This window comes from Paroedura picta, chromosome 3 (assembly GCF_049243985.1).
Source record: "Paroedura picta isolate Pp20150507F chromosome 3, Ppicta_v3.0, whole genome shotgun sequence".
Lineage (NCBI taxonomy): Eukaryota > Metazoa > Chordata > Lepidosauria > Squamata > Gekkonidae > Paroedura > Paroedura picta.
In genome coordinates, this window is record NC_135371.1 from 15841143 (window position 1) to 15856136 (window position 14994).

Genomic DNA, 14994 nt, shown 5'->3' on the forward strand with positions numbered 1-14994 from the left:
GTCTTTACCATTACTGGAGAGACCTTTTAACATAATGAGCTTTACTGTAAACAGCACAAGGGAAATCACAAAGATAAAATGCTCTCAAACCTTCCAATGATTTGATCTGGCAGTCATACCACATCTTATGCACATTTTAATATTACGACTCAGGTAAAATTAAAGCACGCTATCAGATCTGTGTTCTTGCCATCTGATATTTCCTAAGCAAAATTGCACCTCTGAATCAGCGGAGGTACTTGCACGTTACATAGAATAGAATCACAGAATCATAGAATTACCATAAACTCTAGTTGTAATATTCTTATAAATGAAACCCTACCTGTAAGTGATGTTAAAAAATATAATCAAAAGGCTGTAGGTTTCAAAATGCACAAAGCATCTTTGTGGGTCTAAAACATACTAATAAGCTGGTTTTAATGAAAATGCACATGGGCAATAGCCCCTTCTTACTTGAAATGCAAGGACAGAGGACTGCCCTGATCATTAAGAGCAAATTCACATATTACAACTGCTCTGAGCAATTTAATTTTAAAAACTATATTCATGGAAGACACAGCAAGAAACAGACATTGTCTTATCCTCTGCATGCCCCAGATTCATTTAGCCTCAGCATGCCTTGGCAAATACCTCAATGGAACTTCCAACTAAAGAGTCTTTATACCTTTCAACAACAGTTGTTTGGATCAAAATAAAAGCAAAAACAGGGGAGGACATCATTTTCAGGCACTGATTATTAGCAGAATGCTGGATTACCTGGATCTTTATATGATACAGAAAACAAGTGGTGTGTCTTTCTCTGGCATTATACTCTTGACACAGGCGGGACATTCAGGTGACTGCCCAAATAGAATCATAGAATCATAGAGTTGGAAGGGACCTCCTGGATCATCTAGTCCAACCCCTTGCACTATTTGAGAGCTAATTTATAACGCCTCTAAGGGAAGGGTCCCCACTCTGTGGGCATTACTGGAATTTCAAGAACAGGCAGCAGGCACCACCAGAAATTGGTTGTCATTCAGAATGTGGACAATCTCAAATGATGACTTTCCAGCCTAAGCATCCTTGTACAATGGACACAGCTGTTTCCCAAAAGAAAGTTATCAGGTCTGACCCGCAGCAAATACCAGGTGATGTTACTTATCCTGGAGACATAAAGATGATGCGTCTAGAGCTTATCTGAAGCATCTCCTGCACTAGGGAGGGAAAGGGAAGCCAGGATCGGCTCTTTTCTTTAGGGCAGAAGGCAATGCACACCAGAATGGTATAGAAATGTGAATATAAATAAATAAAAATGTCCTGGTGGACACCACAGGCCTCTTGACAGCATGTCTGAGATACTTTGACTGCTCTCTGGAACTAAGTAGAAAGAAAGAAAGAAAGAAAGAAAGAAAGAAAGAAAGAAAGAAAGAAAGAAAGAAAGAAAGAAAGAAAGAAAGAAAGAAAGAAAGAAAGAAAGAAAGAAAGAGATCTGAACCAGAGCCTCCTGTGCAACTGCTTTTTGCCTTTTAAAAATAGTTGGAAGATCTAGTCACAAGATCTTGCACAGTTAAGTCCCAGGGCTCATTCTAAATGTCGTGGCTAAACTATGGTTTGACCTATAGGAACATGCTATAGATCTCTCCACCCCTCTCCTTCTTGTATATGCCAATTCCCTTCTCCCTTTTGTAGTAACTAGAATTCTCTGCTACAGGTGTCATTCTGTTACATCTATATTTTGCAAACTATCATTACAAACCAGAATCAGAAAGCAAGGTTTGACTTGACTCTGTTGTGCGATATTGACAATGATGATAAATAATATACTAATACTACAATGACAAGAATAACAACAGTGTAATCCTAAAGACAGCTATACAGTAAATCACTGTGTACTACACTGCAAATCACTTACCCCATGGCTGAAGTAGTATTAAACATGTCTTTGATATTCCAGACATTCACATTCATTTTTTCAGGCTTATCTGTTTAAAACACAAAGAGAAGTCTCTGTTTTATCTGATATGTTTTTTAAAATCTCTTTTTTCTGTATTCAGAAGACAAAACAGCAGTTTCTCCTTAGAAAGAACAGAAAAATAAATGGCAAATACAAGATGCCTACTGTCCGCAGAAGATCAGTATCAGTACTTGAAAATTTCAAATTATTTTTTATTTATTTAGATAATTTGTGCCCTGCTTTTCTTCCCAAGAGACCAAAAAAAAAAGCCTTATACTATTGCTGTCCTTTCCTTCATTTTATCAAAACACCATCAACCCTGCGAGGTAGGTTGGATTCACAGGGTTGATGATATTCAAACCTTGTTCTTCCAGATCCTTGTCCAACATGCTTAGACCACTTTCCTTCAGGTTAATTGTCCAACAAATACTTTTATGCACAAACCCAGCTATTTGTACACACCCAGCCAAAGTTAAAATGCTTTTTAAAAGCCCTATTGATTTCAGCGGGGCAGATGTGGGAAAAATTGAGGGCCTTAAACACATGTAACATTCTATGACTCTTTTAGCCTTCTCTTCATCTAATGAGGTCAGGACATTGTACAGAGAGAGGGCTGGGTCACTCACTACCCAAGTGATCAAGACATCTGATTGGGCATCACCATCCAGCAAGGGCATCAGCATGCTATTGGCTCCCCACCAGTGACAGTGTAGCCATGGGCTAAACACATTGCCACTTCTCAGATCTTATCTATACACCAAGATCAAAGGCAAGTCCTTCTGGCATTTCCAGGACATCCAGCATTCTGCTTGGACCCTTGATAGGTTATGTGCTTGGGGTGGCTGGGTACCTTCAGCCATCCCTATACTTGGGGTTCGCTTAGGTTTGCTAATTTTTAAGCTATCAGCTTGACCTGCAGCAACTACCACATGATTTTCTTTACCTAAAAGTGTCAGCTTCCCATTTCCACATATTATGCCTCTATTAAAGGATCAGCACATTTTTCATTTTGGTCAGTTGGCAACCCTTGGTCCTGCCTCCCCATCTCCAGTATCCTCACAATAACTTGCTAGGCTCTGCAGTTTGTTGGGATTGTTGTAGCATCATTTTAATGATTGCAAACCATCTTGTAAACCTTAGTCTAAGATTAATTAAACAATGAATTCCATAGTATCACAACTGAGGGCGGAACACATGGCATTCTGTTCAAGTTTCTAAAGTGAAAAGGTGGTAACTGGAATAAGGTTTCCTCGTATGATCTTAGCGAAGTAAATAATTCACATAATGGTGCAGGAACAGATTGAAGACTTGGGTTACTCATCACAACTGATTTTACAGAAACTATCGAACAGATGCTTCCAATAAATGCACAAATACATCTTAAACAAGTAACAGCATAGTGTGTGTGCATGCATGTGTAGCATTTTTCCAGCACTAGAATATGTCTGTTCTGAGTCTTGGGGGAAATACAGTCTGCCCAAATCAGCAGTGTTACCCAGAGGAAAGCTGTCAGGGTCTCTCACAAATTAATAACAGCTGTACACTTACTGTGTTAAAAATGATTGTCAGAAAAGGCCCTTGGAACACTTTAGCTAATTGACAAGAATCCAAGTACCTAAAAACCCAGCAGGAAATTTGCATATTGAAGAACATCATGCAGAATGAAAACTCTGCAGGAAAGAACAGGCCTATTTTTAAACCATCCATATCATTACGGATTGCAATGTATTAACTGTTTGGCATTCTGTAGTGCTTTGACTAAGTGCACCGAAGTAGTACTGTAATCATTAGACAATGTTTATTTACTTCAAATGGATGCAGCTTCTGAACGGATGCCAGAAATAAACTTTTGCCTCAAAGGACTTTGCCAAACCTTGTCACTTCTGCTCCTCTTTAATCAAGATAGTGAAACTTCCCAGCCAAGCCTACCAACAGAACAGATGTCACATATATCTGCACTGCCTGACAAAGATAACTGAGGGCTATACATTAGAAACTAGAAACATAAATGAAACAGTGCAGGATTTTCCTTTGTCTCTTTTTTTGGCACTGCCATGCAATTTTGATGGTTCTCATGTTGCAAGCCCCAGAGATAGCAAAGCATATCCCTATAGCATTGCCTTTGCAGGATAAATCTCGCCCCCTTTTTTAAAAATCTGCTGGAATGGATGCTATAACACAGGAGTCAGGACTGGATGGTGTTCAAGCCCTGGAGAAACAAAGTCAAAATCAATGTAAAACATTCACACAACGCTGTGGGCTTTCCTGCAGGAATTATGTGTGTCTCCCCCCCCCCCAAAAAAAACTCCTTCAACTAGGTAAAATCTCACAGTAGCACTGGAAGCAACCTCCACCTCATCCCCTACTTTAATTTTGGTGCATATTTTTGTCGTTCCTTTTAACTGCTTGGCAATTATTGTATTTATACTGCAACAGACTAACGCAGCTAGCCTTCTCTGGGACTATTCTCCCTAATGACAGGCTCACTGTATAGGAAGGCAACTCTCTTTTGGGGGAAAATCCCCCCCAAAACAGGAATAGGGGTCGCTCTCGCCCCACGGAGAGGACGCCCCCTTCTTCCACCCACGCTTCTCAGACGAGCGAAGCCAGCGGGTCTCCCTAGCGGAGCCCGAAAGAGCCCACTGAGGCGCGCGCCCTCGCGTTTTGCTTCCCTCACAACAATAATGCTCGCCGCTCCCCGCGGCGGCTGCAGCAGCAACGCCGCCTACAGGCGCCTCCCCTGCTCCTGTCCTGGGGGCAGTACCTCAGCAAGGCAGCTAAAACGGCTTGGGAAATGTCACCCTTGAGGAAATGTCACCCTCCTCCAGCCCACTCCCTCCGCCCACACGCGCAGCGATGTTATCCTGTTTTCCCCTCAGAGAAACCCCCCCCCCCAGCAACCTATGTTAGTTTCATATATTGCCATATAAGTATCATTCATGAACTGTAATCAGAAAATGTGACTTATTTATGGAGTGAGAATATTTCACTCTCCCATTCTTCAGAGAATGGGAATATTTCACTCTTCCCCCCCCCCACCAAGAAAGGCTATCTTGTCTAAACGTGGTTTCGATGTAGAAGTATTCTGATTTCTGACGTTTTGTTTTACAATTTAAGGGTTATTTTGTTTATTGGGACTGTTGGGTTGTTTGTTGGGGCTGTGCTGACAAGAACACCGCCACCTCATAGAATTGGCCTTCAGGTCCTTTTCACAGACTCTTAAAAAGTTCTTCATGCGTTTCCCTCACAGCTTTTGATTTCTCCCTTCCCCCCTCCCTGAAGAGCAATTTGTTCGCGCCTTCCTTGAAAGGACTCAGCAATGCAAAACAGCTTGCCTCTTGACAAGCAAGAGGGGAAATGACAATTGTTTATTATTAATATAAATAAATATCTTCTGCTGGTTGTCTGGCAAGCAATAGCCTGCAGTTTACAGCTCATCCCCCCCCACCCCCCTTGTTCGAAATCAAGCCAGCAAGAAGTCCAGCCCAAAAAGTGAAATCACACATTATTCACAGTTCTTTTCACCTTTTTGCTGCTGCTGGATAGATATGTGAAAAACAGGGAGCTTGAAATCCACTGAAACTGGATTTCTGAACAGATTCCTAAATTTTACCATGTGTGTAGGACTTGTTTGAGATTGAATTTGCATGTGTAGCTGAAGGTACTTTTCGGCCCCTCCCTGCCTGTTAATGTGCATAAGGGTAAAAAAAGACAGTAATGACCCAAAATTGCCTCATGGAGAACAGATATGTGGGCACCCATAATTCCCCACGGCAGACATAAAAGCAGTTTGGAAGGGACAGTTTTTGATAGCTAAGAGATTCAGAAGCCCATCTTTCCTGCCCTAATTTCCGCCCTCAAATAGCAGTCACAGTAGCTGTAGCATATTGTTTTAAGTCAAGACTCACACAAGTTAATTTTGCAGGTAGCTCCACTCTGAGCCCCCCTTCAAGGATCGCTGCCTTGTTGTGGCAAGGGGGCTTGCGTAGTTCAGTGAAGCTATGAGCTATACCGTGCAGGGCCACCCAAGACGGACAGGTCATAGCTGAGAGCTCTGACAAAAGGTGATCCACTGGAGAAGGAAATGGCAAACCACTCCAGTATCTTTGCCATGAAAACTCTATGGACAGTTCCAATAGGCATAACGATATGACGCCGGAAGATGAGCCCCTCAGGTCGGAAGGTGTCCAATATGCTACTGGGGATGAGCAGACGGCTAGTACGAGTAGCGCCAGAATGAATGAAGCGACTGGGCCAAAGCCGAAAGGACGCTCAGTTGTGGAAGTAACTGGTGGCGAAAAGACAGTCCGATGCTGTAAAGATTTTTATTCCATAGGAACCTGGAACGTCAGATCCATGAATCAAGGTAAGCTGGACGTGGTCAAACAAGAAATGACAAGACTGAACATCGACATTTTAGGAATCAGTGAACTAAAATGGACAGGAATGGGTGAATTTAATTCAGATGACCATCAGGTATACTACTGTGGACAAGAATCTCGCAGAAGAAATGGAGTAGCCTTCATAATCAACAAGAGAGTAGGAAAAGCAGTCTTGGGATACAATCCCCAAAATGACAGAATGATCTCAGTTCGAATCCAAGGCAAACCATTCAACATCACAGTGATCCAGATCTATGCCCCAACCACTGCTGCTGAAGAGGATGAAGTTGATCAGTTCTATGAAGCCCTACAACACCTTCTAGAAGCAACGCCAAAAAATGATGTGCTTATCATCATGGGGGATTGGAATGCTAAAGTAGGAAGCCAAAAGATAACTGGGATAACAGGCAAGTTTGGCCTTGGAGTACAAAATGAAGCAGGGCACAGGCTGGTAGAATTTTGTCAAGAGAATACAATGGTCATAGCAAACACTCTTTTCCAACAACCCAAGAGACGACTCTACACATGGACATCACCAGACGGTCAACACAGAAATCAGATTGACTATGTGCTCTGCAGCCAAAGATGGAAAAGTTCTATCCAGTCAATAAAAACAAGACCAGGAGCTGATTGTGGTTCAGATCATGAGCTTCTTGTTGCAAAATTTAGGCTTAAATTGAAGAAAGTAGGGAAAAGCACTAGGCCACTCAGGTATGAACTAAATCATATCCCCGATGAATACACAGTAGAGGTGACAAATAGATTTAAGGAATTAGATCTGATAGACAGAGTGCCTGAAGAACTATGGACGGAGGTTCGCAACATTGTACAAGAGGTAGCAACTAAAACCATCCCAAAGAAAAAGAAATGCAAGAAATCAAAATGGCTGTCTGAGGAAGCTTTACAAATAGCTAAGGAGAGAAGGGAAGTGAAAGGCAAGGGAGAAAGAGAAAGATACACCCAATTGAATGCAGAATTCCAGAGAAAAGCTAGAAGAGATAAGAATGCCATCTTAAATGAACAGTGCAAACAAATAGAAGAAAACAATAGAATGGGAAGGACCAGAGATCTTTTCAAGAAAATTGGAGATATGAAGAGAACCTTTCATGCAAAGTTGGGTATGATAAGGGACCAAAATGGTAGGGACCTCACAGAAGCAGAAGAGATTAAACAAAGGTGGCAAAATTATACAGAACAACTATACAAGAGCGAGCTTAGCATCCCTGATGACCACAGTGGGGTAGTTACTGACCTGGAGCCAGACATCCTGGAATGTGAAGTCAAATGGGCCTTAGGAAGTCTGAGCAACAATAAAGCTAGTGGTGGTGACAGCATTCCAGTTGAACTATTCAAAATCTTAAAGGACGATGCAGTAAAAGTACTACACTCAATATGCCAGCAAATTTGGAAAACTCAACAATGGCCACAGGATTGGAAAAGGTCAGTTTACATTCCAATCCCAAAGAAGGGCAATGCCAAAGAATGTTCAAACTACCGCACCATTGCACTCATTTCTCATGCTAGCAAAGTTATGCTCAAAATCCTACAAGCTAGGCTCCAGCAATATGTGGACCGAGAACTTCCAGAAGTACAGGCAGGATTTCGAAGAGGCAGAGGAACTAGAGATCAAATTGCCAACATACGCTGGATCATGGAGAAAGCTAGGGAGTACCAGAAGAACGTCTACTTCTGCTTCATTGACTATGCTAAAGCCTTTGATTGTGTGGAGCACAACAAATTGTGGCAAGTTCTTAAAGAGATGGGAATACCAGAGCATCTTATTTGTCTCTTGAGAAATTTATATGCAGGTCAAGAAGCAACAGTGAGAACTGAACATGGAATCACTGACTGGTTCAAAATTGAGAAAGGAGTTCGGCAAGGCTGTATACTGTCGCCTTGCCTATTTAACTTGTATGCAGAGCACATCATGAGAAAGGCGGGATTAGAGGAGTCACAAATTGGGATCAAGATTGCAGGGAGAAATATCAACAACCTCAGATATGCAGATGATACCACTCTAATGGCAGAAAGTGAAGAGGAACTAAAGAGCCTGTTGATGCGGGTGAAGGAGGAGAGTGCAAAAGTTGGCTTGAAACTCAACATCAAGAAAACAAAGATCATGGCATCCGGCCCTCTCAATTCCTGGCAAATAGATGGGGAAGAAATGGAGATAGTGACAGATTTTATTTTCCTGGGCTCCAAGATCACTGCAGATGGGGACTGCAGCAAAGAAATTAAAAGACGCTTGCTCCTTGGGAGGAAAGCTATGGCAAATCTAGACAGCATCCTAAAAAGCAGAGACATCACCCTGCCAACAAAAGTGCGTTTAGTCAAGGCTATGGTATTTCCAGTTGCAATGTATGGCTGCGAAAGTTGGACCATAAGGAAGGCCGAACGTCAAAGAATTGAGGCTTTTGAACTCTGGTGCTGGAGAAGACTCTTGCGAGTCCCTTGGACTGCAAGGCGAACAAACCGGTCAGTCCTAGAGGAGATCAACCCTGACTGCTCTTTAGAAGGCCAGATCCTGAAGATGAAACTCAAATACTTTGGCCACCTCATGAGAAGGAAGGACTCCCTGGAGAAGAGCCTAATGCTGGGAGCGATCGAGGGCAAAAGAAGAAGGGGACGACAGAGAATGAGGTGGCTGGATGGAGTCACTGAAGCAGTAGGTGCAAACTTAAATGGACTCCGGGGAATGGTAGAGGACAGGAAGGCCTGGAGGATAATTGTCCATGGGGTCGCGATGGGTCGGACACGACTTCGCACATAACAACAACCACTCTGAGCATACCACACCTTTCAGGGGCAATATTTTGCTATATTCAGATATATGGGCAACTCAGTCTTATGATCCTGATAAATTGGATGGCTACTATGCTGACACTAATCCCTGTGCAAAGTAGTCACCATGCATTCCCACAGCAACATAAAAAGCAAAAGATTAAATGTAGAAACAAGTGCTAAAATAGCAACACTGACAGATATTCTCACAGATTTCCTGGAAATTTACCAGGGCTAGCTCCATCTGATTTGGCCCTATTCAGATCACCCTTCACGCTGCTTGCTGGCTATGTCATATCTCTGCCTCTACACTCTCCAGGACTGTTATGATGGTTGTCCATTTAGTCTGAGGAAAAGTTCATGCACTTGAAAGCTCACGCCTTGAATACATCTTTGTTTGTCTAGGAAAGAGAAGTGTGTCAATGAAAGGACCATTCTCTAGCCTTGAGAATTTCTAGCCTTTATTCATTGGAGGAGATTATTTCAAGGCTGTGCTGTGAAGTTTGCTAGAGGAAAAAGTACCTATGAGGTAGATTAGTCTGACACTGGCCCAAGGACTCCCAGGAAACTTCAGTAGTAGAGTGAAGCTTTAAACGCAGGTCTCACAGATCCTAGTTTGACACAAGACTGGCTTTCGTGGGGTGGCTGTTCTGGAAAACATAGTGAGCACCCAAACTTGGCTGAGTCATGGAACCTGTCCAGTATCAAGTTGACTCATAATTGCTGTTGGGTCTGATCCTGATTTTCCTTCCAAGGCCAAAGACCTGCAACGGGCTCTACAATCGTATCTTGAGGGGGGGGTGTTGTAGGGACATGGGATCTGCTTTCCATGGGATCTGCTTTCAGACACTGCCCAGATATTTTCCTGGTGAGTCCCCCTCTCTTGCTTACCTGTGTGGTTTACTTCATTTTTGCCACCTAGTTACATCAATGTAATTGAGAATCCTGGTAGATGGCAATGTCTGGAGTCCTGAGGCCAGGTATCCGTACGGGTTCTGAGGAAGCCAGCGCTAACAGGTGACTTTTTTTGCTATGTTTATTGTTTGTGCCATGAGCTCTTCTGGTGTAAAAGGCCCCTATTACCGGAGTACTTTGCCGAGACTAATATATGGTTGGCTGCAGAGTTATCTGTAATCCTTTCCTCCATTGTAGATGAAATGGCAAAGGAGGAGAAAGTGACTTAAATGGGAGCGTTTTCAGTTATGCCTCACATTTCCAGATGTAGTATTATGTTGCCATATGCAAGCAGTGGATTCTGACTTTCTGCTTCTTCACCACAATATCCCAACAGAGTGAGCTGACATGGCTTTGGCGATTCTGCTCCCCAGCTACTTGATCACGGTATGGCTTTGTCATGTCATGTCTCATGTCATGCCCTGTGTCCTATATGTAATGTCTCATGTCTCTTTCTTACTGACTTGTATTGTTTTTTACTTGTAAACCGCCATGAGCCAGAATTTCTGAGAATGGTGGTATAGAAATCAAATAAACAAACAGCTAGCTCATTTTGCAACCGAAGCAAGAATATAAAATTGCACCCGTTATACATTCATAGTAGTCATTTTGATAAAAAGGCAAATACATAAATAACAAGGGTAATCATTATACAATGTTTTATTTTAGTAATTCTATATGTTCCCTATGTCCCTCAGTTTTGTGCACTCAAGGTAATTGCCTCACTCGCCTTGCACTTGTTATGTTGTCCTCAAACCAATCCAGTCCCCCAGCCGGCCACATACTGCCAATGTGCAATATGAGGACTGTGCATATACAGCCCCACCGGCCCAACTATCATAGATCTCTGTTCCTCTAGAAAATGGGGATTTAGGAGCAATCCCATTCCACCCACACCCAGTAACTATAAAGTAGGATTAGGATAGGACTGTACTGATTGCTTCCTAATGAGACATGACTTTAATCCGAGTCCCTGCAATTAGGGCCTCCAGTTCTGTTTCCATTAGGTTAGGAAGAGTACTTTCCTACGTAGTCCTGACAAAGTGCAGAACAAAGCTATGCAAAGCAAGTTAATTTTAATACTTTAAAAGTGTAGAAGAGGCTTTGAGCAGGTTTCCCATCTACCAGGCCCTTTACACATGACATCTGACACTTGCTAGCTTCTGCTCATTCCATAAAGAGCAAAATCAAAGCAGGGAATATTACCCAAGGAGCATTTTACCCAAAGTTATGAAGGATGAAAGAAAGAGAGATTCCACAATATTGCACATACAAGATCTGAGGCTTTATCCCAAAACAAATCTTGCAAACTGTTTTCTTTAGAATGATACAAAGGTGAAAGGAAGTGTATGTTTCCATCACATACTAGATGATTAAACATTCTGCATTTGTCCCATCAGAAGGGCAGGCTAATATGCAAATGCAGCCAATATATGTTATGCATGAACACCCTGGGAATTCCACTTAGTGAGGAAATAACAGAGCTCTAACTTTCCCCCTTCACAATGCCTAAGTAAATAATCCACGAGCTACATGTACTCCAAAGGAAAATTTTCAACCTTGGTTATGCAGCTTTTATGACTTATTTACTGTTCATTGTTTCAATATCCTACTAAAGAGTGGGAAAGACTGATGAGGGAGGGGAGGAAATAATTCCCTATTATTTTATTTTTGTGATTTTCGTGATTATGAAACCTTCTCAAAGCAAGCATTTTTGTTGGTGATGAATTTTTATGCTGCAGTTATCAAGTGTAATGGTGTGGAGAGTTAATAATGCCCGTGCAGTTTGAAGAGATTCTTTTCTGTTTTTAAATAGTTTTCATGTTATTTGTTTATATTAGATATTTATAACTTGCTTTTCTCCCCAAAGTGGCTTATAATACTGTTCTCTCTTCCATTTTACCACCACAATCACCCAATGAGCTTCCATGTAGGGTAATCCAACACAGATACAGCATATGCTGGGAGATTAGGGGGATGGTGCCTGGAGGATTTGGAGGCAGAGTTAGGGGAGGATGTGACGTCACTTATAGTGATGCTCTAGGAATTTCCTCTATCGGTGATTTTAGTCGCCGCCATTCCACCCTGAACGCGCGCTAAAACCCCCGTGTATAATGGGTCTATGTCACAGAAGTGACATGGAACATCACGATGAGTCTATTTTTAAAAATTCCACAACTCAGTTCCATAGAGGCAGGACCTGGGGGCTTGGGGTTGGGATGGCTAAGTGGGAAGCCTGCTTTCATGACAGAGTAAGGAATGCAACCTGGGTGTGTGATATTCTAATTGCTTCACAGAGCTGCAATGCTAAAAAGCACTTTCACATTACTAAACTCATAGGGTGACCTTGACAAGTTATCCTCACAGTGTAACCTGATTCACAAGACAGTTAGGAGGATTTTTTGTTTTAAAAAAAATGGAATTCCCTCAAGCCATCCTGTGAAACAAACATGAGGAACGACTGACCATATTGCTTGAGTCCTATTTTGTTAATGTGGGGCATAGCATGAAGCAGTCACTGAAAATACAGTTCTCGCCAAAGTAGGTTCTACATTCCTGTTAGAGGGCCATTTTTAGCCTTATATGTGAAAAAAAGCCCAGTTTAACATTTAACTTGAGCTCTTCCAAAATACTCTTTCTCAAGTGATAATGAGGTTTTAAAGAAAATAGAAACAGAATAAGTACCACACTGATGAGATAGCATTGCTGTGCTATCCATACTGATCATGCACATCCATTTGATTGCCTGAGATTCAAAAATAAATTTCCTTGCCATCCAAGGGATTAAAAAAAATAGCCAGCTACCACAAATCAGGACATTATTGGAATATGGCATAGGGGAAAGGCTGGATTATTAAAATTTGGCTAGCAACAACTGCATTTTTCAAGCTGGAACCCATTCTTAGTCTGTCTGCTGTGTGCAAGTGTGTAATTTCCTCCATGCCTGTCACTTGACAGTAGAAGCCTCAACCCTACCTATTACCTCCATGTGAGTGTCTTATAGATGCTTTAGGTGAATCTCATTTTCCTTGCCAAGTCTTTCTCTCACTAAGTAAAAGTCCTTCCAATTTCTCCAGTATCTCTATCTGGAACCAAGTCATGTGGCAGTATCTATTTTGAAGATGCTTTAAACAAAATAACAGTCTGAAACTCAATTGCCTGCCTTAATATCTGGCACTAGGCAGTGCTGGAAACTTTAATTTTGGTACTTTTTTCCTGTTGCTATTTTTAGACATTTTTGAGCTTTCTAGCTTTTGATGCCATGTACATTTTAAATTTCTTTTTCAGTAAATTCAGTTTAAATATTTTATTTACAATAGTGAGTATTTGAGACCTTTCTCAAAGCCAGCTTGGTGTAGTGGTTAGGAGTGTGGACTTCTAATCTTGCAAGCCGGGTTTGATTCCCCGCACCTCCCCCACATGCAACCAGCTGGGTGACCTTGGGCTCGCCACAGCCCTGATAAAGCTGTTCTGACTGAGCAGTAATATCAGGGCTCTCTCAGCCTCACCTCCCTCACAGGGTGTCTGTTGTGGGGAGAGGAAAGGGAAGGTGAACCCACTATCTAATACAAACCGTCATAACAATGTGCAGATAGGCTTCCCCCTTTTTAACTTCAGGAGAGTAGGGAAGTTGAAGAACTGGATTCAAGTACAGTAACATCAAGAACCACCAGATTTTGGGGGTATAAGCCGCTTTGATTCTTGAAAGCTTAAGTCCCACCCCCTGCAAAATCTTACTGGTCTCTAACTTACCATTGGCCTCCAATTCAGCTCCCCGTTTTACCTGTTTTTACAGGAACATCCCCCAAACCCTATTTTCAAAGTATCTAAACTCCTTAAAGGGCTCCCTGCCTAACCAGCAGAGCTCCTAACAGACTCAAGGCTAAATTCCCAGTTTCTGAACCCTAATCTTGAACTCCACAAAAGGAGCTCATCCTTATCAACAAGGGCCTCCGGGGATATTAAATCCAGTATATTAAACAAACAAACAAGTTTGTTTCATGTAAAAGCGGGATCCTTGTTCTCCACCCTATAAGAGGAACAAAGTGAGACCACTTGAGTAGAAAAGATAAATGTATTTTGCCAGCAAAAGGAAGCAAGAGACAGAAACAGTTCTTCGAGACAACAAAGATGAGCACTCATACATTTCATTCTCTGTTCTCTCCGTGTCTCTCTGCGATTGGTTATATAATTATTGTATAACAAAAGAGTTCACTGCACATGCGTGAGTTTTGCACTTACATCAGCTTGTTTCTGATTGGTTCCTGTTCTTGGATGTTTCTTCTCCATGTGGAGAGGGAAGTGTGATGTGCTACCCGTTCTGTGCTGGGAAGATGGCCAAGCTCGGGCATGTTCTCTCTCCCACATTGGGAAGTTTTAACAAATTTTATACATAGCCTTTTCCCCCTATACTGGGAGAAACTCTGTACGTGTGGTTACATCCCACAAGCTGCAACCTAATTAAAGGAACTACAAGCCCAGCCTTATCATGAGCCAAGAAAAAATAAAACAAAACACCCCGAAGCACTAACTGTTGGAATATGCAAAATCTATAGTGTGCATGATTCAAAAGCATATGAAGAATATGCTACAGGGGGGGGCATTGATGTGTATTTAGCATAGTTAGACTAGGAATTTCCTGATATTTTTCAAATAATCTTCTCCAGCATCCTGGTTGGCTCAGTTGAAGACTTCCTGCTCCTTTGAGCACATTTCCTCCCTGCTTGCCTCCAGAACGACAGGATGAATAAAGAACAACAGTTAGACAACTAGCCAGGTCTCTCTCACCTTTCCTATTCACAAAGAGGTTTTTCTTCTAAATGAAACTTTTATTTTAAGCAGCCTAGTGCATTGCTCCTCTTTGCATATTTAAACTTTGCCAACACTAACTCCATATGTTTCCAACAACAAAAAAGTAAGATAAGTGAATAAATGCAATAA

General features: G+C 41.9%; 1 protein-coding gene across 4 annotated transcripts in view; it reads right to left on the reverse strand.

Moving 5' to 3' along the window:
* Positions 1-14635, reverse strand: part of IHO1 (interactor of HORMAD1 1) — a 55376-nt gene extending 40741 nt beyond the window's left edge. Inside the window, exons 1-2 of one of the 4 annotated variants that reach the window (XM_077324875.1) lie at positions 14296-14635; positions 1895-1964 (exon numbers count right to left, since the gene is read on the reverse strand). In XM_077324875.1, coding sequence (XP_077180990.1) covers positions 1895-1950 — 56 coding nt within the window. In that variant the 5' untranslated portion in view covers positions 1951-1964; positions 14296-14635. Of the gene's footprint in view, positions 1-1894; positions 1965-3484; positions 3540-3742; positions 4508-9328; positions 9356-14295 lie in introns of those variants that run through there. The other 3 variants (XM_077324876.1, XM_077324874.1, XM_077324877.1) reach the window with 3 other exon arrangements.
* Between the last annotated feature and the right edge of the window lie 359 nt (positions 14636-14994).